Raw genomic sequence first — 23,829 nt, 5'->3', positions numbered from 1 at the left:
CCTTACCTTGAATGGAAAGAGATAGAAAGAGACGGAGCCAGGGACTCAAGTAAAGAGAGCGTATAATATGTAACGTTGCGTGCCAGCAAGGGTAAATGTAAGAGGACCGTAATATGTGATACTCAATGCTCGTGGTAATTGCTTCGAATATATCACTGAGTTCTATGTGGGCTCGGTCATTGACGATGTCCGCTATCTCAAGTGTGTGTGTGTGAGAGAGAGAGAGGGATTGCACCTCCTTTAAACGCTTTTTCGCGCGCCGGGTCTCGCTCCATGAACGCGCGCCTTGGAAGTTGCTCGCAAGTGGACCCAACAAGCACCGAGTAGCAACCCCGTGTCGGCACCATTTGGCCAACCCGTGAGGCAGGCGCTCCCTCATCGCCTGTCCCGATGACGTCCCGTGTCGGCGGCACTCTGGTGTGGTAGACATGGATTGCCGAACTGGAGCCGGATTTTGAAGGAATACAATGCAACCTAGATGGGGACAGAACCCAGGCGCCCGAGCCGAAATTGCGCACGCTTTGCTGAGATGGAGGGTTGGATGGATGAGGGTCCAGAGGATGTCCGAAGGAGCATGACAAGTCTCGACAAGTTCAGAGAATGAGACTTCGCCTGGCAGTCTCTTTAGTGGCCGGCTTCTGGCTAGGTCCAGGATTCTTTGCAACAGTTATGGTAAGTTGGCTAGGTAATGGCGACTTGGTAAAAGACAGACGTGACGCATGCAGATTGCTTCAGCCAACCATAACGGTGGTTCGCGTCGGCTTTTTTTCAATTTTGGGAGACAAGGCAGGACCAATGACGGGTGCTCGTCAAAGCCCACCAATTTGAAACTTGCAGTGCGGACGGACAAGCTGAGGCGAGGTGAGACAGGCATCAGGCAAGGCATCTCGTGAGATTCTAAGCCCTCACATTCACAGTCCCAGCGCGTCATATTTGCCCGTCATCGGAATAACCCTTGTGACAGGCTTGGCCGACTTCCTCTTCTCCAACCCCGTGACCCTGATCGGCCGCCTTGCAAGCGTCTTGGTCTCACGTCCGTTCTTGCCTTCAGCATCCTCATAGAGCGCCCTCGCCTCCTCTGTGTGAGGCGCCTTTGCCTTCTCCAGGCCGGATTTGACCTTCTCCAATCCAGTCTCCCCCCCGCGCTTGCTGCCGCGCCTCTCACCAGCGCTCCGATGGCGACGGCCGCCGTGACGGCCTTGCTCCTCCTTCTCCTCCTCCTCCTCCTCCTTCCGGCATCTCCTCACCTCCTTCTCATCCAGAACCCAAGGTTTTGACAAAACGTCGGTTTTGAGCTGCGCGACCTTCTCCCAGAACGCCACCTCCTGCTCTGTCGAGCGGAGGTGGACGATCTTCTCAGCGCGAATCTGCCAGCTGCCGCGAAAGATGCCTACACTGCCCTTGATGTCTAATACGTGACCGACGTCGATCGGTGCGTCGACCATTGGAATCGACCCTGCGATTCCGCTGGAGTTCGTGGTCGCCGTGGCGGTCGCTGCCGGCGCCGTGCGAGGCGCGACATTGACGACGCATTCGAGAGTCGCCCCGCTGCCGTCATCGATCACGTAGAAGTGTCTCGTTTCGCGCTCGTCGGCGGCGACAACCATGCCCGAGATGCGCACCCATTTCACCGGGTGGTTGATGTAGAAGTAGACATCCTGGCCTGAGTGGTCGAGGTTAGCCTGGTGGGTGGTGCCTGGTGCCTGGTGCCGTGAGACCTCGGAAGGCGACCGCTCGACTGGTTTCAACCAGATACCTACCCCGAAACCCCGGGTGACTCTTGAGGGCCACTATGTCGCTGATCCGGAAATGGCACCAGCGATTGATGGTCGGCGACAGGTGGAAGCAGTACTGCGGGTAGGGTTTAGGCTTTGTCGCGTCGGTCATGGCATCTTTCGTGTCGGGTGACCTAGTTTGCGGCCTTTTCTCATGGAATCCGGTGGAGCCTATTGATGTATTGTCATTGGCCGCGAAGAGCGGTTATGTTCCGCGCGTGGTGACGGAGAATTTTGCCTTGCGCACACGGTCGCCATTGCGCTGTGGGAACTTGTTACGGAAAAGATGCCCCGTAGGTGCTTCGCCCCCCAAAACAGAGGCAGCAATGCAGGCTTGCCCTGTGCGCGTTGACCAGGTGACGCTTGCGAGTGGCCCAATAGGGTAAGTGGGACAAGGTTGGGGTTAATACCGACGTATCAACCTCGCAGACCCTCCCTCTTCACTTTTAGTTACACTACGGAGTACTGCTACATAGTGTAGTCAGTCGACTTCCGTCTTGTCGTATGAAGTAGGTGATTAGCTAATTTCCATAAGACGTACTTGGTGTCTGCTCGGTCACATGTCGATCACCAAAGCCGGCCCGAATTCTCATATACACCAATGTAACGCAGTAGTTACCATCACTTGTATGTATGATTCTGAACCCTCAAACCGTGTCTCGATGTCAAACACTATCCGAGTCGCCTATACGCCATTCCGAACCCCCAGACCCTGAAACCCCGAGCCACTCAAAGACTCTAGAAGAGAAAAATCGCACCAAACCCAGAAACACCCCAACAGAGCCCCCCCAAGACGCCGAGCCAAGCCAGAGGAGAACCCCTCACTTGCGCTTCTTTTTCATCAAGCCTGCCTGTATGGCCTGGAATTGCTCCTCAGAGATATCGGGCTCCTCCAGGTCCTTCGCGCCCCTCTTCTTCCCCTTGCCCGCCTTGGACACAGCTCCGTACTTCTCGGCCAGCTTGTCCAGCGCACTCGCCCTGGACGCCTGGTTCCGCTGAATGAGCGCCGCGAGCGCGGCCTCCGAGTCCTTCTTGCCCTTCTTGTTCCCGCTGCCGCTGCCGCTGCTGCTGCCGCTGCCGCGCAGCTTGTCGTAGACGCCCAGCTCCTTGGCCAGCTCGTCGGCTTCCTGTGCCTCCTTCTTGGCGGCCTTGACGCGGGCCTGCCTCGACTTCTTGCTCTCTCTCACGTAGGCGTCGAAGCGCGGCACCCTACCGGCCGCGATGGCGGCGTCGATGATCTCCCGGAACCGCGCGTCGTCCTCGAGCACGCTGCTCAGCATGACCGACTCGTACACCCCGTCCATGTCGCCCTCGAACTCCTCGTACGCGGCCAGGATGTCGTCCTTCTCCTCCTCGGACCCCTTGTACTGGGCGGCGAATTTCTCGATCGCCTCTTCGGAGACGGCGTCGCGGTACTGCTCGCGGTAGAAGTCGCTCCAGCTGAAGCCCTCCGAGTCGACCACCGCCTCCGAGGTCGACCCGGTCTCGTCGTAGCGCTTGCGGCGGGCCGGGTCGGAGAGGACGGCGTAGGCAAACGCGACTTGTTGAAACTTCTCTTTGGCTTCTTCCTTCTTGCCCTCCGGCGCCTTGTCCGGGTGGGTTCTCAGCGCTCTCTTGCGGTATGCTGACTTGATCTCGTCCGGCGAAGCCGTGCGCTCGACCCCGAGCACCTCGTACGGGTCGATTGCAGGTGGCTCGCCCTCGGTCAGATCGTCGTGCGCAGACATTGTTGGCGCTGTTTTGCGTGTCTTTTGGGGGGGGGGGGGAGGGGAGATCAGGAGGTAGGCGTTGAGGTAGGCGTTGAAGGCGTCGCGCCGAGCTCGAGCAGAATCTCGACTCGGGATCGATGAAGGAACACGGAACGCGTCGCGTCGTCGCGTCGTCGCATCAATTAAGGTGCGGAAGTGGGGCTAGAGGACCTACCCTATCCGTCCTTGATTACGGTAACCACTGAATACGGAAATACAAGTGTTGGGGCCCCGCGCAAACCTTCCAAATATATGCGGTACGAATAAGGCCCCAATCCGCCCAACCTGCTTCTTCCCACATTGTACATCTCGACCTTGCAAAAGAACCAAAAAAAAAAAAAAAAACATGACCGCCATCTCGCCGGGCGACCACGAGGGCTACATGCGGCTCGCCCTCGAGCAAGCGCAAAAGTCGCCCCCGAAGCCCACCAATTACCGCGTGGGCGCCGTCCTGGTCGATTCAGCCGCCAACGAGATCCTCGCGACAGGTTACACCCTCGAGCTGCCGGGCAACACCCACGCGGAGCAGACCTGCTTCATGAAGCTGGCCCAGAAGCACGGGGTCCCCGAGGAGAGCCTCGGGGAGGTGCTGCCGGCCGAGCTGGCCCTCTACACCACCGTCGAGCCCTGCTCGAAGCGGCTGAGCGGGAACCTGCCGTGCGTCGAGAGGGTGCTCCGGCTGGCCGGGTCGATCCGGGCCGTCTACGTGGGCATCACGGAGCCGGACACGTTCGTGGCCGAGAACACGGGGAAGCGGACCCTCGAAGCCGCGGGGATACCCGTCGTTCATGTCAAGGGTTTCGAGAAAGAGATCCTGGAGGTCGCCACTGCTGGTCACGTCAAGATGTGACGACTGAGCCAGGATTCGCCCGAGTGCGGAGCATGTGTGTAGGCAGGCCGATGCTGGCGCCGAAGAGATGCACATATTTCGGCGTCCATGAGGGAGTGGGTAGACTTTAAGGGATACTGGGACTGATGGGGTTTCTGACTTCTCCCCCCAAGATGATACGGAGTACAGGTGTGCCCTCTCTTCCGAGGGTGCCAAGGTTACTCGCGGCTTGGCGGCAGTACTCTTGGACGCCGCACAGCGCTCAGATGCAGGACTAATCACATGGTTCGACATTGCAAGGGACCGCACCTTGAATGCTTTCCAATACCAGAACTAGTTTACTTTTAGTTAATTTGCAAATATCAAGATGACAAGGGATAGGACCCTGGACATTAAAGGGAAGCATTTGCACGATTCCTCGACGTCTTTGTGTTGTGGGAAAGCTTAACCTTTTGTGGGTGGAAATTGCGTTGATATGACTTTCCTGGCTCTCCCCAACTAATAATAGCAACAAAAGCGGAATGGCGCAGAGGAAGCGCGCCGGGCTCATAACCCGGAGGTCACTCGATCGAAACGAGTTTCCGCTAGCTAGCTTATTTTTTTCCTCTCAACCTCGCACCAAGGTTCAGAGATCGTGAACTTTATTTAGCAACATGTTCCAGGGCGCCGGCCTCTGATTCATTAAATATTTTTTTTTGATTGATTCTTCGATGGGTGTATACTTAGTTCATTTTTAACATAAAGCCAGGCGCGTGGCTTATGAGGTTGTCATGCTGCATTACAACGTGATCTGGCGACTGCCTCCACTTGCCCCTTTGTATATATTAAACAGGCGGTATCATGGTCAGGTCAGCTGGCTTTTTTAAACACAGTTCTATTGGCCCGCATTTCTAATGAGGGAGCCTAACCCTACCTCCTCTTTCCTTTTCCAGGCACCTATCTACCTAGGCGAGGGAGAGGTGGTTAGGAGTGTTTTCCATTGCAAGCTGCCCATGGAGTTGTTTGTTGCAGTGAGTTCATTCTTTGGCCGAGATCCACGAAGCGGCCAGCTCGAAAGAGAATGTTTTCCGGGCAAAGGAGAAATGGCGCTATCGGTAGTTTGCTTCTCGGATCAATCGCAAAGGAGTTCGGATCCGTGGTTAACAGATCCAATCCCTTTGACTCCTGGCCAACTGCATTGATAGGCCAACTGCCCCCCTATTAGGCCGCTTGGTCATCTAGTTTGAGTCACGTACGCGTGTACTCATTATTGCACCTGAGATACCGTACAGGTTGTCTCTTTTTGCCTTTCCCACCCCTAGATATCTATAATGCTCACGAGAGAAAGTAGAGGAGATACAAGCAATCAGCAAAACCCGGAACAACTGAAAACAAGCCCACCCCGCTCTATATCTTCTCGCCTTCCAATATCGGCCTCGCTTCTTCGCTCCTCCACCAGCTGCCCTCGCCGCCGGGGAACTCGAACCGGTCCATGCTCTCAGGCTTCATCTCGACGCTGTACCCGGGCTCGGTCGGCGTCTGGTAGAAGCCGTCCTTGATGACGGAAGGGTGGCGGAAATGCTCATGTAGGTGGTCGACGTACTCGAGCACGGACCGCTTGCCGCTGACGACGACGTAGTCGATGGTGCTGAGGTGCTGGGTGTACTCGGGCAGGCCGACGCCGCCCGAGTGCGGCACGATGGGGACGCCGAACTTCTTGGCCATGAGCAGGACGGCGAGGACCTCGTTGACGCCGCCCAGGCGGCAGGCGTCGATCTGGCACACGTCGATGGCGCCGGCCATGAGCAGCTGCTTGAAGACGACGCGGTTCTGGCACATCTCGCCCGTGGCCACGCCGATGCCGTAGGGCCGCAGCGCCTCGCGCACCGCCTTGTGGCCCAGCACGTCGTCGGGCGACGTCGGCTCCTCGATGAACCAGGGTCGGAACTCGGCCAGCTGCTTCATGTACTCGATGGCCTCGGGCACCGACCAGACCTGGTTGGCGTCCACCATGAGCACGTTGCCGCGGTCGTAGCCGATGATTTCGCGCGCGATGGTCAGTCGCCGACGGTCGGCCTCGACGTTGCCGCCGACCTTGAGCTTGAAGTGGCGGTACCCCTTGGCGAGCGTGTCTTGCAGCAGGGCGCGCATCTTGTCCTCACCGTAGCCGAGCCAGCCGGCGCTGGTGGTGTAAGCCGGCACGGCCCGGTTGTTCTCGGCGTCGCGGATACGCTCGGCCTTGCCCGCCTCCGACTCGGTCAGCATCGCGAGGGCTTCCTCGGGCGTGATGGCGTCGGTGATGTAGCGGAAGTCGATACAGTCGACGAGCTGCTGGGGCGTCATGTCGGCCACGACGCGCCAGACGGGCTTGTTGAGCGTCTTGGCCCAGAGGTCCCAAAGCGCGTTGACAACGGCGCCCAGGGCCAGGTGGATGACGCCCTTCTCCGGGCCGATCCAGCGGAGCTGGCTGTCGTTGACCAGGTGGCGCCACGTCCGGCCCCAGTGCGCCACCAGGCTCGAGAGCGTGCGGCCTTTGATGCGCTCGGCAACGTGGTTGATGGCCGCGCACACAATGTCGTTGCCTCGGCCGATGGTGAAGGTCTGGCCCGAGTGTCAGAAAGAAAAGTGCAAGAACGTCAAGAGCCTGTGCGCGCGCAGGAAAGGAAAACGAGAAGGGGAATGGGAAGTGAGAAGGGTTCGTTACCATGCCGTGCCCCGTGTAGGAGGAATCTGTCTCCAGAATGCAGTAGGCGGCCGAGTAGTCGCCCGCCGCGTTCATGGCGTCGGAGCCCGTCTTGTCCAGCGAAGTGGGAAACCGAACATCGCGCGTTGTCCACCCGGTAATGGTGATCTCGCCCATGGCTGCTGCTCTGCCTACTCTTGTCTGGAAAATGCGAAGACGCGAAGGTTGTTGGAAGGAGTGTTTAGGGTGGGAGGAAGAGGAGGAAGAGGGAGGGAGGGGGGAGGTCGCTCGACGGTTGAGGAAGAGAAAAGCAAGGGGGGTGGTGATGGCGGTGGTGTCTGACTTCCTCAAGTATTTCCCTCACTAAGAGGGATCGTTCCGAGTCTGGTAATCATCATGGCAAGTCGGCGTCGTGACACTGGCCATCCGCTCCCGATGCTGAGCGGCGTGGGCCCGAGACCGGGAATGAGGGGCATAGCGGGGTTGAAGGCCATCCCTGTCCGGGAAAAAGGCACGGCCTGTGATTGATGGATAAATCATGGCCGCTAGCGCCTCCAGTCACTAGCCGCGAGGATGCCACGAGTTCCGCCTCAAGAATCCCCCACTATCATTGTCGTTAATTGTCGTTAGGCAGGCATGTCGGGTTAACTACTACGTATGATGGGTAAGTTTGACCCCCTGTCTGGGTATCAACAGGGGGCCTGACAGGCAGGCGCAGGCAGGAAAAACTGGTGGTAGAGGCACAAGAGGTTTTTCCGAGAGAGCCCTGGTCGGTACCTGGGCAGGGGGTGAAACTTTGGCTCCCTACCACAGTAAACTCGAGGCCTGAGGTGTGGGTTCCGTGTAAATGCGAAGAAGTGGTCTAAGCTCCTGCCGTAGATAACAACTGCCTTGTACCATACATTGCGCACGAACCATGAAGAGTCCCTAAAGTTACAGAAGGTCAAGTCGCTAACACAAATCTATAGCGCTTCTGCTATAGTGGTTTAGTGGCTTGACCCACTATACTACAAATTGTGCTAGCGCCCTCATTCTGCCGGCTAGATTCGGCGGTGAGCCAATTCTTTTGGTAGTGACATCTGTATATAATGTTCTATTTAACTACCTTAAGGGAGAAAGAAGGGAAAGATATAGGAGTTATACTAATAAGGGCCTTTATATAGGATATATACTAGTTAGCTAGAAGGAGCTTGGTTAGGCATCTGATCGGGCCCTAACTAGGCCCTAACCGCCTGTCTAATGAACGAGTAACGAACGTTTTACGAACCAATGGTATATATATAAGTAGCAGCTCGCGGATGATACCCAATGCCGGCGACTCGCGCGTGTTGTTGGTGTCCTTCTTGAACGCGTACCCCGACACGGCCACCTTCTTCCCCGCGAGGGTATTATTCGACCTCCTCACCACCCGCGACAAACCTCTCCCTAGCAAACTCATTCATCTCGACTACCGCCCGCCAGTACGCCGCCACCTCGGGCAGCACGAGCGTCTCGGCCAGGTACACGAGGCTGAGCACGTCCTTCTTGAAACAGCTCCCGCGGAAACCGATGCCGGCGCCGAGAAACTGCCCGCCGATGCGCGGGTCGGCGCCCGTGGCGTCGCGGACGGCTGCGACCGAGCTGATGCTGCTGATGCACTGGGCGAGCATGGCGTTGGCGACGAGCTTGGCGAGCTCGGAGCTGAAGACGTGGGTCGTGAGGATGCGGGAGGCGGGGATCCGGCTCGCGTATACGGAGGCGAGGGCGGCCGCGGCGCAGTGGCCGGCCGGGGTGCGGGAGGAGCCGATCAGGATGCGGTCGGCGTGGAGAAGGTCGTGGACGGCGGTGCCGGCGGCACGGAATTCTGGGTTTCTGAGCACCGGGAAGGAGATGCTTGGGCGGTGGAGGGCAAGCTGGGGTTGGGTTAGAATGTAGGCGGTTGTGGAGGGAAGGGATGGGATGACTTTCCGTGTCCTGCACGAGCTGCGATGGGTGCGAAACGATAAGGGCGCTGCGAGTATTGGGCGGCCTTCACCGGCTGAACTAATCACTGCCACAAGCACATGTGTGTCGGAGCCCCCAGCAGTGGCTCGACGAGAAACGGGCGGCAAGGCGCGACGACATGATGGGCCATTAGAGATTGCGGCTCGGCAGAGCGATGGAGAGACCAGCCCGCCAACAGGAAGGCGTTGGCGCCAAGACCAAAACCCCACCGCGGGACCAACCGATGGACCCCGGAACGTGCATGGAGGCGCGGGGTGCGGGACGCCCCGCACCAGTCATTGCTGTGGGACTCGTTGTAGTCGCGCTTGTAGGCCCAGCCCCCACGCGTCCGCGTCCACGACGGCAAAGTAACCCCCGGGACATCACGCTGCTCTTCGGCGTATACCACCCAAGAGGCACGACTGGCCCAACAGCCGGCTCCGCCCACGCCTGAAACTGCTCCGCAAACTCGCCCTCCTCGTTTGGGCACTCCCAGTTATACCGCCCAATGTCCACACCTCTTCCTCCGCCCGGCTCACCCTGCGGAGCACCTCCATGGCATCGACGTCCTCTTGGCAGATGACCCACCCGGCATGCTCGAGGCTATCCTCACCGTGCTAGTTGCTCAGATACCGGCGGACATTCCAGTTTCCCACACGTGCGGCAGAGCCGAAGCTGTGGGTAGAGTGAGCCGGGTTTGCGGTCGCGTTGGTGAAGGCGGCGCCGGGCAGCGAGCCGTAGTGCATTGGAGTCCCTTGGGTATGTTTTCGTGTATCTTGCCTGGGGCTCGTTGCCATGGCAGGGTCCGAAGGGTTTGGGGTTATTTTGAACTCATCGTGTCGGGCTCGGCCAACGGCGTGAAGCGCCGGCGGCTAACGCCCGGAGATCAGCGCCCTCCGGGCTAAGAAGGAACTGCGGGACCGGAGCCCGATCTTCCCTTGCTCGAGCCTGTGAACAGGAGGGGGATGACTGTTATCAGAGCGACGATCGCTAGAATGAATCTGCCATTATATTGAGAACAAGTTTGAGCAATTTTCTCGTCGTTCCTGTGACGGCACGCCTCGCTCACTCAACCGTGAGCAGGATGGGGATGACTGTCAAGCAGCATGATTCTCTCACAGGTTTGCTTTTGTTGCCGCGTCTCGGGAGGCCAATTGGCCGCCAATGCTGCTGCCTGCGCCCTGGACATCCCTCAGCCGAGCCCCAAGGTCACGGGACGTGGCGCCCCACCTGATTTATCCCGGCAGCCACCCAAGTTTGAGGCGTTGCCAGGCGGTTGTTTGCTTCCTGCTTGGTTTGCAACGTTATTTTGGGACGGAACGATGCTGCGCCTTTGACCAGACGACGAGTCGTGGGGGGATTTGAGCCCGCCCTCTCTGCTCTTGTCGCCGTCCGGCGTGTGGCATGGACACTTTTGTATATGCTTTTCCCTCTCTCTCTCGTGTCCGCTCCAATAAAAGATAGCAGCCCGGTTTTAAGTGCCCAGGTCTGCAGGCAAGCCATCACATCAGTCAATGTAGTGACCACCTCGAATCCGAGAAACACACCCGACAGCACCGACGATTTTGCCAATTCAACCCGTCTTCCACACACGTCCAGATCCGATCCCTCCACGATGGCCATGACCTTGACCCTGGGATTTGTCGGCAGCATTCGCCACTTCTTGGTTTCTGCCGCGCGCTGGGCCTGGGGCTTGCCGGAACCAGCGGCCACAGAACCGTTAGTCATCGAGTTCTTGCCGAGGACGTACAGCGCCGACAGCGCATGTGGCAAGAAGCGCTGGATAAAACTCATTCTACGTTCCTCTGGCTCCCAGTGGCACCTCAAGTTTACCTTCTCCGGCACTGTTGTTCAGGATGGCACACGCCCAATCGTTGCCAAGGGAATGAAGCGACGGAACGATCTCCAGGACCTCTGCCGCTGTATTGATTTCCGCCAGATCCCACTCCTAGATGACACGGTTACCGAGGTTATCCTATCGCTTGACCCCAGTCCAGACAGCGTCAAGCTGCCCTATACGATACAGCCAAGCGTAGATAGCGAGTACGCCTCTATCATTAGCCACCTCTGGGTCCGCACCCTGGAGGACCCGCTCCGAATCCGCTTCCCTGTTTACGATAGTAGTAATGGCATCCCCGCTAGACGGCTCTCTGAAATCCGGGAGAAAGAAGAGCTAAACGGCGACTCCGTCTACAAGGTGCTCCTTCACGGCGACGAGACACCGTACGTCTATAAGGAGATCGAGCGAGCCCATTATGTCCCTCGGGACACCGAAGTGCTAGAACAGGAGCTGCGGAACTTGGACATGTTTCGTGGCACCACAGCCCGCATTGTCCAGCTTATCGCGGCCGTTGTCTCGCAGAACCCATACCAGACCACCCAACCCGGTAAAGAGTGCGATCCTGTCGTCTTACGCGGATTCCTCCTTGAGTACCACCCAAACGGCACACTAGAAAGCGTATTAAAATCGCCAACCCCTAAGGCCAGAGAGCGCTGGCGCGAGTGGGCGCTCCAGATCGCCTCGGCCCTTGCTGAAATGCACCACCACGGGCTAGCTCACATGGATTTGAAGCCCTCTAATGTTGTCCTCAGTCGCGAGTCCGACGCAGTGCTGATCGATATCAGCGGCATCGGAGGCGTCACTCGTCAGTGGCTCTGTCCGGAGATGCTGGAGAGCAAGAAAGATCCACTGTCGTGGAGTATCGCGGCGCAGCAACAGAACGATATTTGGGCCCTCGGAAAAATTTTGCTGGCCATGGCGGATGCCTGTTGCGCTGACGAGCAAGAGCAACTGCTGAGGAGCGTTGCGCTGGCTACTACATATCGCTGTCCACGAATCCCCCTTAGCGATGTCATTGCCGCCTTGTCGGGACGCCCCTCTCCCATCGTTTAACTAGAAATCCTCCCAATCAACCTCACTTGCGTCAAATCCGCCGTCCGTCCTGTTTCCTGTGAGGAGATCAATAAATTTCTCCAAACAAGACGGTATGGTACCTCATTACCTGGGCCTTCGCGAACACCCCCAGCCTCTCCGTCACAATCAGTGAAGTAGTAAAACGTTCCGGTTGTCGACGAGACTCCACTACCGCTATCGCACACTTCTTTTTTCTCTTTGGCACCATCACAGGGCTTGCTCAAGCTCTTCTTGTAATGCCCACAGCTGTACACCCGAAGCGTAAAAATTCACATGGCGAGGATTCTTGTCACCGACCTTCGGGAGCGAGAGGGAGCAGGAAGCGAAGAATCGAAGAAGTTCGTGGCAAGCTTGTCAGAGAGATTGCTTGGTGTGCATTCCATTCTCAGGCTCTTGATTGGAAGGGGATGTTCACGAGCTTTATAGGCATTCCCTGGCAAAAGAATGAGAACGTCCAAACCTCAAAGCAACTTCACGCTCCGCCATGGCTTCCCTGTCTCCCCTGTGGCGCCAAAATGGAATGCCGTGTGTCATGGAAGTGAGGTTCGCCTCTTGAAACGACAAAAAGGTTGCCAATTCGATGGCTACATCGATGTAGCACAGATCAATCCATATTAGGCGGCCTTCACCGGTTGAACCGGCCGCTACCACCGGATGTACTTACGTGAACGGCAAAGCTGCCGATTAGGCTGCCAAACGCGGCCCACGTTTGTCGGGCACGATGTACAAGATGTACAAGATGGTGCTTGGCAGCGTTGATGGTTGCGTTGACGCAGCACTTCACCGGTTGAACTGGCCACTGCTGCCCATGCATATACAGGTGCGTGAATATAGCTGCCGAAACGGATGTCACCATTCACACAGGAGGTATAAAGAACCTACCGTTTGTAGGCTCCATAGGGCTTATCTTATCTAACCTTACATGAAGGACGCGTCCACAGACACGTAGTGCATCAATAATCATATAGGTAGCCATTATATAAAGAGTGATATCATCCGTCCATATCTTACTCCTTGGTCCCGGACTCGTGCATTTCCCTGTTTGGAACAATTGGTCCCCCTTCACTTTTCACTTTCAATACGAGACCACCATGCAGGTTTCTGCACCACGATCCGATGCAAATGCTGCAAGGAAAATGTATAAGCTGAGACCGGATGGCCCGAACTCAAGGTAGTCTCAATCAACATTCAGTTAATTGCCTTGGCTGTTCTCGAGCCTCATGGATATGGCGGCAGTTGCCTCTTTCACATCTTGCTTCTCGCCTCAGGCTCCTTTGTGTTCAGCGAGGTAAGGTAACCTCCACTTCGGCGCGTGGCCTACTGGAATTATTGCTCCTCTCTGGAGTCTGCAGCGCTCAGAGCCATTTATCTGAGCTCCCTTCAACTTTAATCCTGGAAATAGCGTGTACAGCGCATGTCGGTTCGAATCAGTGCTACTCACATCAAGTGAAAACGATATTGAGAAAATTCGAAGCACAAACGATCTCCATGTCGATACAGGCACGATCGAGATTTTTCTCACAACTTCAGACGCAACCAGGGCAAATCCGGGTGTTGTGGCCTGATTTCTGAGCTTGGGCCCCGTAGAAGGTGAGCAGTTTTCAGTTGACAGGTCATCCCTTGCTAGTCGTCGCAGCGCTGCTTCTTTCCTGATTCAGGTCAGGCCCATCTCCAGAAGAACTGCAGGCCGGCGGCAGTTGTGGCCAGCCCGGCAGGTGGGAGAGCCGCAATGACCTCCAAGTGCCGGTCGCCCCAATGGAGCGTGTGGCTCCCTGTGTGGCTCCCGAGCACAGATAGATTCATGGGACGTCGTCGTTCTCGAGCGGCTTGTTTGTTGGCATGATGAACCTGGACTTTAACAAGCCTTGAAAGATTTAAACTCTATTTTGTCCCACACCATTGGTCAATAAGGAATGTTGATGCTTTCGCGCAGCGCCTAATTATTGTTGTAGACATCGCCGTATTCCACACCATTCACATCGCCTGAATAGGCAATTCTCTTTATCACACAATGGACCAGAACGTTACAGAAAACTCTCCGGACACATCGCCGGTGAGGTGTCTGAAGCTGCGAAGAAAACTACAAAAGTGTATCCCGAAACCCCAGACTAGTTCGACCGTTTCAAACCCGATCCTTATGCCCACGGCTGGCGATGCCATAGACGGCCAGTCGACGTCTTTGACACGACCTCGCCCGCCACCCGTACCGCCTTGTGGGAAGAGCAAAACGATTTGTTATCGGTCGGGGCGCTACAGCAGAAAAAGAGACTCTCTAGAGCTCCTGAGAACAAAGACCTACGTCGCACCCAGTCCGACTCACCCCAGGCCAACCAACCCTCAACCGCACTCATCCTCGCTTGGTTCGGATTTTGCAAGCTCCTTAACGGCCAAAATGAGACGCTACGCAGCAAATCCCGGCCTCTCGGTCAGCCCGCCCAAAGACGTCCGACGACCTACCCATTTTCTCAGCAGGACATCGAGTGTGGACTTGATAGCCGAGCAGTACCGAGCCGTGCTCGAATCCCGGCACGCGTCGGTCCATTCCGGGGGAGAGGAGGAGAAAGAGGAGGAGGGGTGGGAGCCTGCTCTGTCTTCTGGCGGAGACAACGACGACAGTACGGGCAGCCGCTGCTTCCTCTCGCACGAAGTCACATTCGAAGACCCGTCCCGGATGGTGGCCGAGTTTCCGGACCCGTCCCCGGCCTCGGAAGACGGCACGCTCGTCTCATTCCGGGGAGACACGGTCTACTTCAAACCCGTCTCCTTCTCACCAGTTCCCTCTCCAGTTCCCGCTCCCGCCCCGAATTCCAACTACGACCCCGAGCCCGAGGCAGAGGCAGAGATTGAGCTGAAGCCCGAGCTCGAACCCGAATGGCCCCACGCCGCCGCCGCCGACCCCCACCCACGGAGCCGGGAGAAGAGCCCAGAGAATAACGTGAGCCTGCAGATCTGCTTAGACCTACTCACGCGCGAGCTGTCGTCGGCCATGCCGGCCGCTGGTCATTGCCCGGGCGGCCGTTCGTCGGCGCCGGACGCGGGAATGTCGGCGCTGCAAGTCTGGGTCATGATCGAGGCGTACGAGAGGCTGCGCGACCACATGGCCGAGCTCAGCTCGAGCAACGAGCAGGCACGCTCAATGGAGCGCATGTTCGACATGTGGCTGCGTGCACTGTACTCCATCCACGACGCGATGGCGGAGAAAGCGAAAGCGCAGGCGGGAAGAAGATAGGGAATAATCGGTCTACGGAGGTTTTACTACCATTTCGTTACTTCTTTCTCTTTTCCCTCAATGGTATTTTTTTTTCTTTCTGTTTGCATCGATGATACCAGGATTCGGGTTTGGGCGGAGTGCTCCGGCGTTCTGATAGATTCCCATAGCAGTGATTCAACAAATCCTTTGCCTGTGCTTGCCTAAGGTCCTTGACTTTTCGATACCAAACATTGGCACGGACGTTGCCTTGGTTGGTTGCGGACCAAGCACTCTGACCTCAAATGTTTGCCCCTCGCCCTTTCCCCCTCTTTCTCCTCCATTCTCTCACTCTCCCCGTTGTGGGTGCGCTCGGGCGGCTTCCACCTACCTGAGGGGCACGTGGAGTCCGTGGAGAGCGAAAGTCTCCAGATGCTACCAGTAGTGCGCAGCAATGTGCAACCCCCACAATGAAGTCAGCGCGGCGATCAACGGCCGGGGGAAGTAGCGAGTGGAGACGGCCTTTGCCGCTGCGGCTGCCAAGCTGTGGAGACCAGCGCTGCGGGGACTGGGCCCGCTTAAGTTTGGAAGCGGCAGTGTGCGCGCACACGGTCCCGGAACTTCCAGGCCCATGATAACCTAACCAAGTGAAATCAGCCCGACCGGACACGACAATGGACGACGACGAATACGGTGATGCCGACGATGTGCTTGTAGCGCTCGCCACGCAAGCCGGCCCCTCGAGAGCGCCTCAACAGCCGCAACCACAGCCCGCCCCGAGGATTCAGCAGCCGACACCGCAGCGCCTCGACCGAGCCCCGCCAGCGAACCGGACCTCCTCCGGCTCAGGCCCGCCCAAGGTCGTGCAACCTGCTCCGCAGGCCTTGCCCGCTCGCGGTTCTGGATCCACCATTCTCGTCTCGCCGAGGCAGAAGGGCAACCCGGTGCTAGCCTGCCTGAAGTCGGTCCCATGGGAATACAGCGACATACCGGCCGACTACGGGCTCGGGTTGACCACGTGCGCTCTGTTCCTCAGGTCTGTTGCTACCTTGCCCCCTCAACACGCCTTCTCCCCCTCCCTCCCCCTCTTCCCCCCTTTCTCATTCCAAGTCTTGAACTCAGAGACAAAGCCGACCACGATTGTGAGCCCATACTTACCAAGGTATCTCTTCCTTGCCGTGCTCCAGCCTCAAGTACCACCGCCTGCATCCGGAATACATCTACACGCGCATCCGGAACCTGCGGGGCAAGTACAACCTGCGCATCCTGCTCACGCTCGTTGACATTCCCAACCACGAGGACGCGCTGCGGGAGCTCTCCAAGACGTCCCTGGTCAATGACGTGACCGTCATCCTGGCCTGGTCTGCCGCCGAGGCCGCCCGCTACCTGGAACTCTACAAGTCGTACGAGCACGCCGGCTTCGCCGCCATCCGCGGCCAGCAGGCGACGAGCTACGCGGAGCGCCTTGTCGAGTTCGTCACCGTGCCGCGCAACGTCAACAAGGCCGACGCCGTCGCCCTCGTCAGCGCGTTCGGCAGCCTCCGCCACGCCGTTAACGCCGACCCCGAGCAGATCGGCGTCGTCGGCGGCTGGGGCGAGAAGAAGGTGCGCGCCTGGTGCCGGGCCGTGAGGGAGCCGTTTCGGGTACAGAAGGCGGGGAGGAGAAGAGGCGGAGCTGGGGTTGGAACTGGTGTTGGGGCGCGTGCTGCTAGCGGCAAGGGGGCGTTGGGAGAGGGGCTGACCGGAAGGAAAGAGGAGGATGAGATTGAGGCTGGGACAGAGGCTGCAGTCGCGGAGAGCAGAGCGGACGCCGAGGCTGCTTCGGGGAATGGGCGGCCAGATCCGACCGTACCTGTCCGAACCCCGTCAGTCACTGCCACGTCGTCGTCGGCGGCGGCGGCGCCAGCGGTGCCAGCACGCAAGGACGACGAGCTGAGCGACGGTGTGGCCGCCGCGTTGGCAAAACTTAGGGAGAAAGGTTAACCGTTACTCCCGGTGTTGCCGACGTGAAGTCTGGGCAACCTATTCGCCGCACCACGCCAATACCTGCATGCCACTAGCGCAGGCACAGTCACCCATCATTGAGCGGATGTGCTCCGACAGCATATATGTCGCCCTACCGGCCGGGGCATACCCGAACGCCAACTAAGTTACCTACACAGAAGGGGACCTCGTGTCTGTCGCCTGTCCCGCATGGAGTAACGATTACCAACGTTTTCCGGCCCAAAAAGATATGCATCCTGCAGAAGGTGCTGCGGGCACCTCGTGTTGTTTCTCACTTCCTTGTATCGTTGTGTTACCGTGGACGGGAGGATTCGGGCCCCAGACCACAGAAGGGAAGGTAACCCGGTGCAAAAGTACCCTCGACCGGCGAGATACCCATGCCTCGAGCGGCAACTTGCCTAAGACGGTGATACTGCTAACAAGGTTCGGCACTTTCGGTTGCCAAGCCACGGCACTGACGGGAAGGGCGCACGGGAGCCGGGGCGGAGTGTGAGGAAAGCGCATCGCCTGGGCCTTGTGATCCCGTCATACACACGCATCACGCGGGGCTGCCAAGCATAGCAGCGCTCAGCACCCCGGATGGAATGGAGGAAAAAGAGTTGCAGGTCGTCCGACCTGACTTTTATGATAACTCAATCAATCTCGAGTCTCGAACAGCCTGCCTCGCGTAGCACGCGAGAAATAAATCAAATCAATTTATGCTAAATATTTTCTGCCTGATGCACCCGGGGTGTTGGGTCCGCAAGGAAGGGACTCGCCGAGGATGCTGTACATACAATCAGTACATGTAGTTGCATTACCAAAGAGTTCCATGAATGGTCAGTTGTCTTCACCCTGCCTGCAGTTAGTTTGTTGGGTCCGCTCACTGGAAGGGCTCCTGCTCGCTGAACGGTCGGATGACCGCCGGGAATAAGATTGGATTCCGGGAAGAAAAACGGTTTAATATCGGCGGTGCGACTTCACCCCTTAGCTACTGTTGGCAAGTCATCTTTCCCAAGAAAACAACGTTACTTAGAAGTCGATTTGCAATCCGGGCTCTGCTCTCATCTTCGGGCCGTTTGCAGGTGTCGATGGTTGCTTTCAGGGGGTGCGCAGAACCAACCTTGCTAAGGTAGCAAGAAATCGGGACCTTTCCAGGGCAGCGTCCACGGTTGACGGAATCCTTGGTAATACTGACCAGTTATGGTTGCTCGTGCGGTCGATCTCACGGGGGGAGAAGAGACATTGCTTCTGCTGACACATCAGAATTATCGTAATTAAAGGGGGGAAAAAAGTGAGCAAAGTCGTGCTCTCAGCTCTCGGCCAGTTGCTGTAGGAGAAGAAACCTCGCCCACATAAATGCAACGGAAGCTTGAGTAGACAATTTTTGATCCGCAGTGCACTTACCCTGCCCCTCTGATGCAAGATGCTGAAGTTGGATGCGTATGGTACAGATTACGCTCGGCTGGGTGGTGAATCCCGTCCCTGCAGTCAGTGAGTTATCTGGGTCACCTCATGCTCATGTCTGCTGCCAGCTGAGTGGCACACCCCGCCATGCTTTCCAGGTTCCCCTCTCTCTCTCCCCATCTGGATCACCCTCATCTGGATCACCAGGGCACCAGCGGTATCCGAGCGCCTGCCTTTTTTAGGCAGGTATCTGGGAAACGGACCAATCACCTCGCTGGTACCGGCACCGAGCCAAGAAGGAGGGGTAGCAGCCCTTCACTAAGATCGGCGTCCGAGCAGGACCTTGCTGTGGACCGAGACATTCCTCGTGCCTGCCTTGTGTCCCGGTTGAGCTGTGTGTTTTGTTATTGTCACAGTTGTTAGGTTCCAGGTTGTGTCCGCTGTACGGACGATGTATGTATAGTACGTACAAGGTTTCTTTCCGAGGATCTGCTCTGTTCACTGTCAATCTCGAGGGGACAGTATATACACAACGGATTAGGGGTGCCACCTTCTCAGTAAAAGCTGAACCTTAACCCCAGACCGATTTGATTTGATTGAGCTCCCCGTTTTCTCTTCCTTCGATTACCTATTTAAATACGCGCTCCTGGCATGCGCGTACATATGTGAAAACGCAGGGTTGGCGCTTGCTCTTCGCGGTTTTGGTGAGGTATTGATCGGTTATTGGCTTTTTTGTGGCCCGGGTCAACAAGCGTCATGCGTGGTCTTTCTGTTGCTGGGGCAAGTGCTGCCGCCAGTGCCCTTTTGCTTGGCCTAGCTACTGCTGCACCTCACAAACAGCGCGCTCCGCAGTATGTCGTTAACAAGCAACGCGCCGACGAGGTTAAGGAAGCTTTCCAGGTGTCTTGGGATGGTTATTACAAATACGCTTTCCCTCACGACTCGTTGCGCCCCGTGTCTAACAAATTCGCGGATGACAGGTAATTAGGCAGGGACTTGACTTTTTTTGTTCCTCCCATTTGTTCCTCTTACTCTTTTTCTTTTTTCTTTTTTTTTTCCTTGTTTTCTATTTATTTATACAAATCTGTTCATTTATTCATTGCTATGTTTGAAGAAGGTAGAGAGGGCGGAGGTTTGATAACTGCTAACTAGAGACGGCCGATAGAAATGGATGGGGTGCGAGCGCTGTCGACGCGCTCAGCACGGCGCTGGTCATGGAGAACTGGGATGTCGTGAACCAGATATTGGAGTACATCCCAACCATCAACTTCGACAACACCACCACCGAAGTGTCCCTGTTCGAGACCACGATTCGATATCTCGGTGGACTGGTGTCCGGTAGGGCTCGTCCCTCTACATAATATGCGCGGTCTCTGGCTCATGTAGATTATTTCAGCCTACGACATCATAACCAACAGCCTCAGTCTGGGCATCCAAAAACAGCCGGACGTAGAAGCCATCCTGACTCAGGCGAAGCGGCTTGCCGACAACCTTAAAGTTGCCTTCGACACGCCCAGCGGCATTCCGGACAACAGCCTCTACTTCAACCCGCCACGGAAGGGCGGATCAACGACGAACGGCCTCGCCACCACCGGCACCTTGATCCTTGAGTGGACACGCCTCAGCGACCTGACCGGGGACTCTGAATATGCGGAGCTGACGCAAAGGGCGGAGTCCTACCTGCTGCACCCCGAGCCGGCGCTGGGCGAGCCATTTCCCGGCCTGTTGGGGACTAACATTCGAATCGAGGACGGGAAGTTTGAAGACGGCAACGGCAGCTGGGGCGGTGGAACCGACAGCTTCTATGAGTATCTCATCAAGATGTATGTTTACGACCCCAAGCGGTTTGCCGAGTACCGTGACCGCTGGATCGCCGCGGCCGACTCGTCCATTAAGCACCTCGTCTCGCACCCGACCACGAGGCCGGAGCTGACGTTCCTCGCCCTGTGGCGGGGCAAGGAGCTGCGGTTCTCATCTCAGCATTGTGAGCAACCCCACCCCTCCTTACCCACTTCCCGCCTTTTTTTTTTTTTTACCCATACTCATCAGCTTTTCAACCAAAGTGGCCTGCTTCCACGGCGGCAACTTCATACTTGGCGGCCTCACGCTCGGCGAACAGGCGTATACGGATCTCGGGCTCGCGCTCGTCGAAGGCTGCCACGCGACGTACGTGGGCACGGCGACGGGAATCGGACCGGAAGTCTTCGCTTGGCAGGACTCGCAGCTGCCGCTCAATGCGAGCAATAACCAGCCGCCTCCAAATGACCAGACCGCTTTCTACGAGAAATCGGGTTTCTGGATCACCAACGGCCATTACGTGCTGCGGCCCGAGGTCATCGAAAGCTACTACTACGCCTACCGCGCAACCGGCGACACCAAGTACCAGGACTGGGCCTGGGACGCGTTCCAGAGGATCAACAAGACGTGCCGCGTGGGGAGCGGATTCTCGAGCATCAAGGACGTGAATGCGCCAGACGGGGGCGGATTCGACGACTTCCAGGAGAGCTTCTGGTTTGCCGAGGTGCTCAAGTATAGCTATCTGATCCATGCTGAGGTGAGTTGGCTGCCAATTGGTGTTCTGGGCCGACTCTCGGCTAACCACGATGGGAACAGGATGCTCCGTGGCAGGTCAAGGCCGATAACACGAACGAGTACGTGTGGAACACCGAGGCGCATCCGATACGGGTGGCCGGAGGGAAATAAGAGAGACCAAAGTCTCGGGTTCATGCCTGGGTAGTATTTTTGGATCCAAGAGGTAATTAGGAATATTTGAAACATTGGTAATAAGGTAACATCGAATTTTTCTGGGTAAGATATAATTAAACATTGTCTCCCTTTACTTGAGTAGCGTGTCATCCTTAGCGCAGGGGCCATGCTAATCTTCCCTGTATCATTTCAAATTGACCAAATGTCCCGAAGGACGTCTCCCTTTACCTACGTCTCTCATTTAACGACGTTGATGGAGGTTGGTGGTTTGGTAAAATCAAGGTAGTTCAATAGTTTTTTGTCTTCTCTCATCGTGGGTTCCTGTAAGCCGGCCCTGTAACCAGGTATAAGAGGGTAGGCACAAAGAGGGCTCCACGCACAAAGCCTTATCTAATCTAACCTTACATGAAAGACACGTCCACAGACACGTACTGCATCAGACGTATTAATCAGCTAAGCAACTGCTACGTCCATGTCAGGACTCAGATTGGACCATGTGTAAAGGTCTCTAGATAGTAATTAGTTCATCAGTGCCTGATCAAATGTTTCACTTTTAAAGTGACGGCTCGCACTGATATGAACCTTGAAAATTTCATCAGAACTACGACACGCTGCTCGGAACAAATCAACTCATCATCTCACCCGGACTCGTTCTCCTTACCAGAGGACAAGGTTAACATTGTGCGTGTAAGGAAAAGTAGCATAGCTAGGTACTTGGTCAAGTTATCCTCCATTCACCATTTTGATTTCCGCTGATTAATACATGTTTCCCTTTCACGCACCGCCCTCACGCTTGGCATACTCGTCCTCTATGGCTTCCTCGTAGCGCCGGTCTGCCTCCTTCTCGGCTTCCGTCTTGGGCCTGGTGATGCCCGCGCCGGTGTTGACTCCGGCGCCGGTCGGCGGTGCTTGGGTCCTCTCCGAGCCTGAGTGCTGAGTTTGGGTCTGGGTGCCCAAGTCGTGGTCTGTGGAGGAGGCGGTAGAGGTCTGATGCGGCATTTTTATTTTGTCCAAATGGATGACAGATAAAAGTTATCGAAACGGTGTCTTGAGTTTTGGTGTTTCGGTGCGAGTTCTTGTTTTTGGGTTATTCCAAATACTTTTCGTGACGCTAATTTACTCGGAGGCTGCAGGTTTAATTACTTGGCATTGGCGGGGTGCTTATGGCGAGGCCGCGCAGCTGCTGTGGAGTCTACACGTGCGACGCCGAGAGTAGTCCTCTTAATTCCTTTTCGGTTCGGGTGTTGAGATGCGAGCTCAGACGTTAGTTATAGCTAGATACTCATAATCCTTGATAGCACGAGTATTTTAACCTCGCACATCCCATTTCGTCCTTTCTTTTGGTGCTTCAACTGATACTATCATAACAACTATAGAATACCAATTTTTAACAAAGCTAGAATGGAAGGTAGATTTCCCTTATCTAAGGAGTCGTCCTTAGGATTCTTCTCTACCTTGGAGTTGTTCCAACGGCAGTACCAAGCCAAAGAGTTTCGCAACAGGATATTTCTGAACTAAGCAGCGTTCCACGGTTACGCGCCTTCCTATCTTAGTTAGGGTAAGGTCGTCATACACGTACACGGTTTGTCCCCTTCTTACGTGATGCCGGACTAACAGTCAATGAAGGAACCTCAGGTCGACAGATCACATGTAGGCATCGGGCCGAGAAGTTTTTTGGGCAGTAACCTGATAAACCCACATCCCTTTTTTGTTCATGGAGGCTTGTTGGGATGCTCGTCGAACGCGCGGATGAATATATGGTCAAGCAGGCATGTATGCCGATATACGGACTGGCCGAGGTCAACTAGCTAGAGGACTCGGCTCGCGGTTCCCAGTTGGAAATACTCTCCTCTCTTTTGTGGGCTCACATAATTAAAGGTTACCTACCTTTCGTTTGTTGGATTTAGCAAACGCTTTGAAAGCAGCAGCAACCTAGCCGTAGGCAGAGATGAGCTGCTGATAAAGGCTCATTTCAAAAGACGATCCTTGACAGAGTTGTAATATGGGAAGAGGACCACCTCTTTCCTAGAGACGCTGCCTATCTGACTCCTCTCCCCCGGAGAGAAGTCAATGGCCACTATTCTACAACAAGGCCATCACATCTGCGTCGAAGAGCGAGGTATTTTCGCTTTTGAGCAGGACTCCCGCCTCGCCGACTGGACCTTCTCGGTGGGGATACCCGTCATGCTCTTGTAGGCAGCATTCCATTCCCGACAACCACCTCCTGAGGCACCGCTGAAGGGGAGAACTTACATAGCCCGGAGCATTATCGGAGAGAGAGAGAGACGACCCGAGCTTTGTTCATGATTACGCAACACTCCAAAGCACCTGATTGCAGCAGGCACATAGTTACTGCAAATATGCAGTGCGTGCCTGTGGAATACTGTTTGCTATTTGCGGTACAGTCTCCGTATTCACCGGAGGATTACTCCTCCGTGCGCAGTAAATGTACCCACTGGCACATTCTAGCAGGTGGGCCCAGGCGTAGTTAATTGGTAATCGACCCACAGCCGGCTTCGCGCTGCGGCTGCATTGACGCAATCCGCTCGCTCGGTTAGCCAAGGGCGATTGATTATTCAGATTACAGTGTGCTGACCGAACCTGAGATTGATTGCTTAAACAACTTCAGACGGCGGCGACCGATCACGCAAGAACC

At 56.2% G+C, this 23,829-nt stretch overlaps 10 protein-coding genes and 1 non-coding gene across 11 annotated transcripts; 6 read left to right on the top strand and 5 right to left on the bottom strand.

Moving 5' to 3' along the window:
- Positions 1-911: 911 nt before the first annotated feature.
- On the bottom strand, positions 912-1,887 carry P884DRAFT_300841 (uncharacterized protein; the record flags this gene model as incomplete). The annotated part of the gene is made up of 2 exons (XM_069444807.1): positions 912-1,663; positions 1,761-1,887. 2 exons carry the CDS (start codon positions 1,885-1,887, stop codon positions 912-914), a joined length of 879 nt encoding a protein of 292 aa, XP_069296340.1.
- A 400-nt stretch (positions 1,888-2,287) lies between these two features.
- P884DRAFT_261126 (uncharacterized protein) lies at positions 2,288-3,546 on the bottom strand. The gene has a single exon (XM_069441528.1). The coding sequence runs from the start codon at positions 3,500-3,502 to the stop codon at positions 2,597-2,599; it is 906 nt and encodes a 301-aa protein (XP_069296339.1). The 5' UTR covers positions 3,503-3,546; the 3' UTR covers positions 2,288-2,596.
- A 305-nt stretch (positions 3,547-3,851) lies between these two features.
- On the top strand, positions 3,852-4,773 carry P884DRAFT_261125 (cytidine deaminase-like protein). The gene has a single exon (XM_069441527.1). It carries the CDS (start codon positions 3,870-3,872, stop codon positions 4,371-4,373), a length of 504 nt encoding a protein of 167 aa, XP_069296338.1. The 5' UTR covers positions 3,852-3,869; the 3' UTR covers positions 4,374-4,773.
- Positions 4,774-4,867: 94 nt separating this feature from the next.
- P884DRAFT_t117 lies at positions 4,868-4,939 on the top strand. Its single transcript has one exon. It is a non-coding gene; the product is annotated as a tRNA-Met (tRNA).
- Positions 4,940-5,738: 799 nt separating this feature from the next.
- P884DRAFT_203733 (mandelate racemase-like protein) lies at positions 5,739-7,191 on the bottom strand (the record flags this gene model as incomplete). Its single annotated transcript, XM_069438520.1, has 2 exons — positions 5,739-6,932; positions 7,036-7,191. The coding sequence occupies 2 exons, from the start codon at positions 7,189-7,191 to the stop codon at positions 5,739-5,741; spliced, it is 1,350 nt and encodes a 449-aa protein (XP_069296337.1).
- A 944-nt stretch (positions 7,192-8,135) lies between these two features.
- P884DRAFT_292992 (uncharacterized protein) lies at positions 8,136-9,914 on the bottom strand. The gene is made up of 3 exons (XM_069444194.1): positions 9,610-9,914; positions 9,516-9,579; positions 8,136-8,906 (listed from the first exon to the last, which is right to left on the bottom strand). The coding sequence occupies exons 1-3, from the start codon at positions 9,771-9,773 to the stop codon at positions 8,403-8,405; spliced, it is 732 nt and encodes a 243-aa protein (XP_069296336.1). The 5' UTR covers positions 9,774-9,914; the 3' UTR covers positions 8,136-8,402.
- Positions 9,915-10,328: 414 nt separating this feature from the next.
- P884DRAFT_261121 (kinase-like domain-containing protein) lies at positions 10,329-12,327 on the top strand. The gene has a single exon (XM_069441526.1). It carries the CDS (start codon positions 10,397-10,399, stop codon positions 11,867-11,869), a length of 1,473 nt encoding a protein of 490 aa, XP_069296335.1. The 5' UTR covers positions 10,329-10,396; the 3' UTR covers positions 11,870-12,327.
- A 1,955-nt stretch (positions 12,328-14,282) lies between these two features.
- On the top strand, positions 14,283-15,119 carry P884DRAFT_300835 (uncharacterized protein; the record flags this gene model as incomplete). Its single annotated transcript, XM_069444806.1, has 1 exon — positions 14,283-15,119. The coding sequence occupies one exon, from the start codon at positions 14,283-14,285 to the stop codon at positions 15,117-15,119; it is 837 nt and encodes a 278-aa protein (XP_069296334.1).
- A 632-nt stretch (positions 15,120-15,751) lies between these two features.
- P884DRAFT_203588 (restriction endonuclease type II-like protein) lies at positions 15,752-17,060 on the top strand (the record flags this gene model as incomplete). Its single annotated transcript, XM_069438511.1, has 2 exons — positions 15,752-16,113; positions 16,265-17,060. 2 exons carry the CDS (start codon positions 15,752-15,754, stop codon positions 17,058-17,060), a joined length of 1,158 nt encoding a protein of 385 aa, XP_069296333.1.
- A 2,163-nt stretch (positions 17,061-19,223) lies between these two features.
- Positions 19,224-21,170, top strand: P884DRAFT_270768 (glycoside hydrolase family 47 protein; the record flags this gene model as incomplete). The annotated part of the gene is made up of 5 exons (XM_069442378.1): positions 19,224-19,447; positions 19,633-19,805; positions 19,864-20,451; positions 20,531-21,021; positions 21,081-21,170. The coding sequence occupies 5 exons, from the start codon at positions 19,224-19,226 to the stop codon at positions 21,168-21,170; spliced, it is 1,566 nt and encodes a 521-aa protein (XP_069296332.1).
- A 434-nt stretch (positions 21,171-21,604) lies between these two features.
- Positions 21,605-22,266, bottom strand: P884DRAFT_261116 (uncharacterized protein). The gene has a single exon (XM_069441525.1). The coding sequence runs from the start codon at positions 22,170-22,172 to the stop codon at positions 21,948-21,950; it is 225 nt and encodes a 74-aa protein (XP_069296331.1). The 5' UTR covers positions 22,173-22,266; the 3' UTR covers positions 21,605-21,947.
- Between the last annotated feature and the right edge of the window lie 1,563 nt (positions 22,267-23,829).

The sequence above is a fragment of the Thermothelomyces heterothallicus genome (assembly GCF_042370625.1).
Source record: "Thermothelomyces heterothallicus CBS 202.75 unplaced genomic scaffold P884_scaffold_16, whole genome shotgun sequence".
In the NCBI taxonomy this organism is placed as follows: Eukaryota; Fungi; Ascomycota; class Sordariomycetes; order Sordariales; family Chaetomiaceae; genus Thermothelomyces; species Thermothelomyces heterothallicus.
This window is presented reverse-complemented; position numbering and strand designations above follow the sequence as displayed.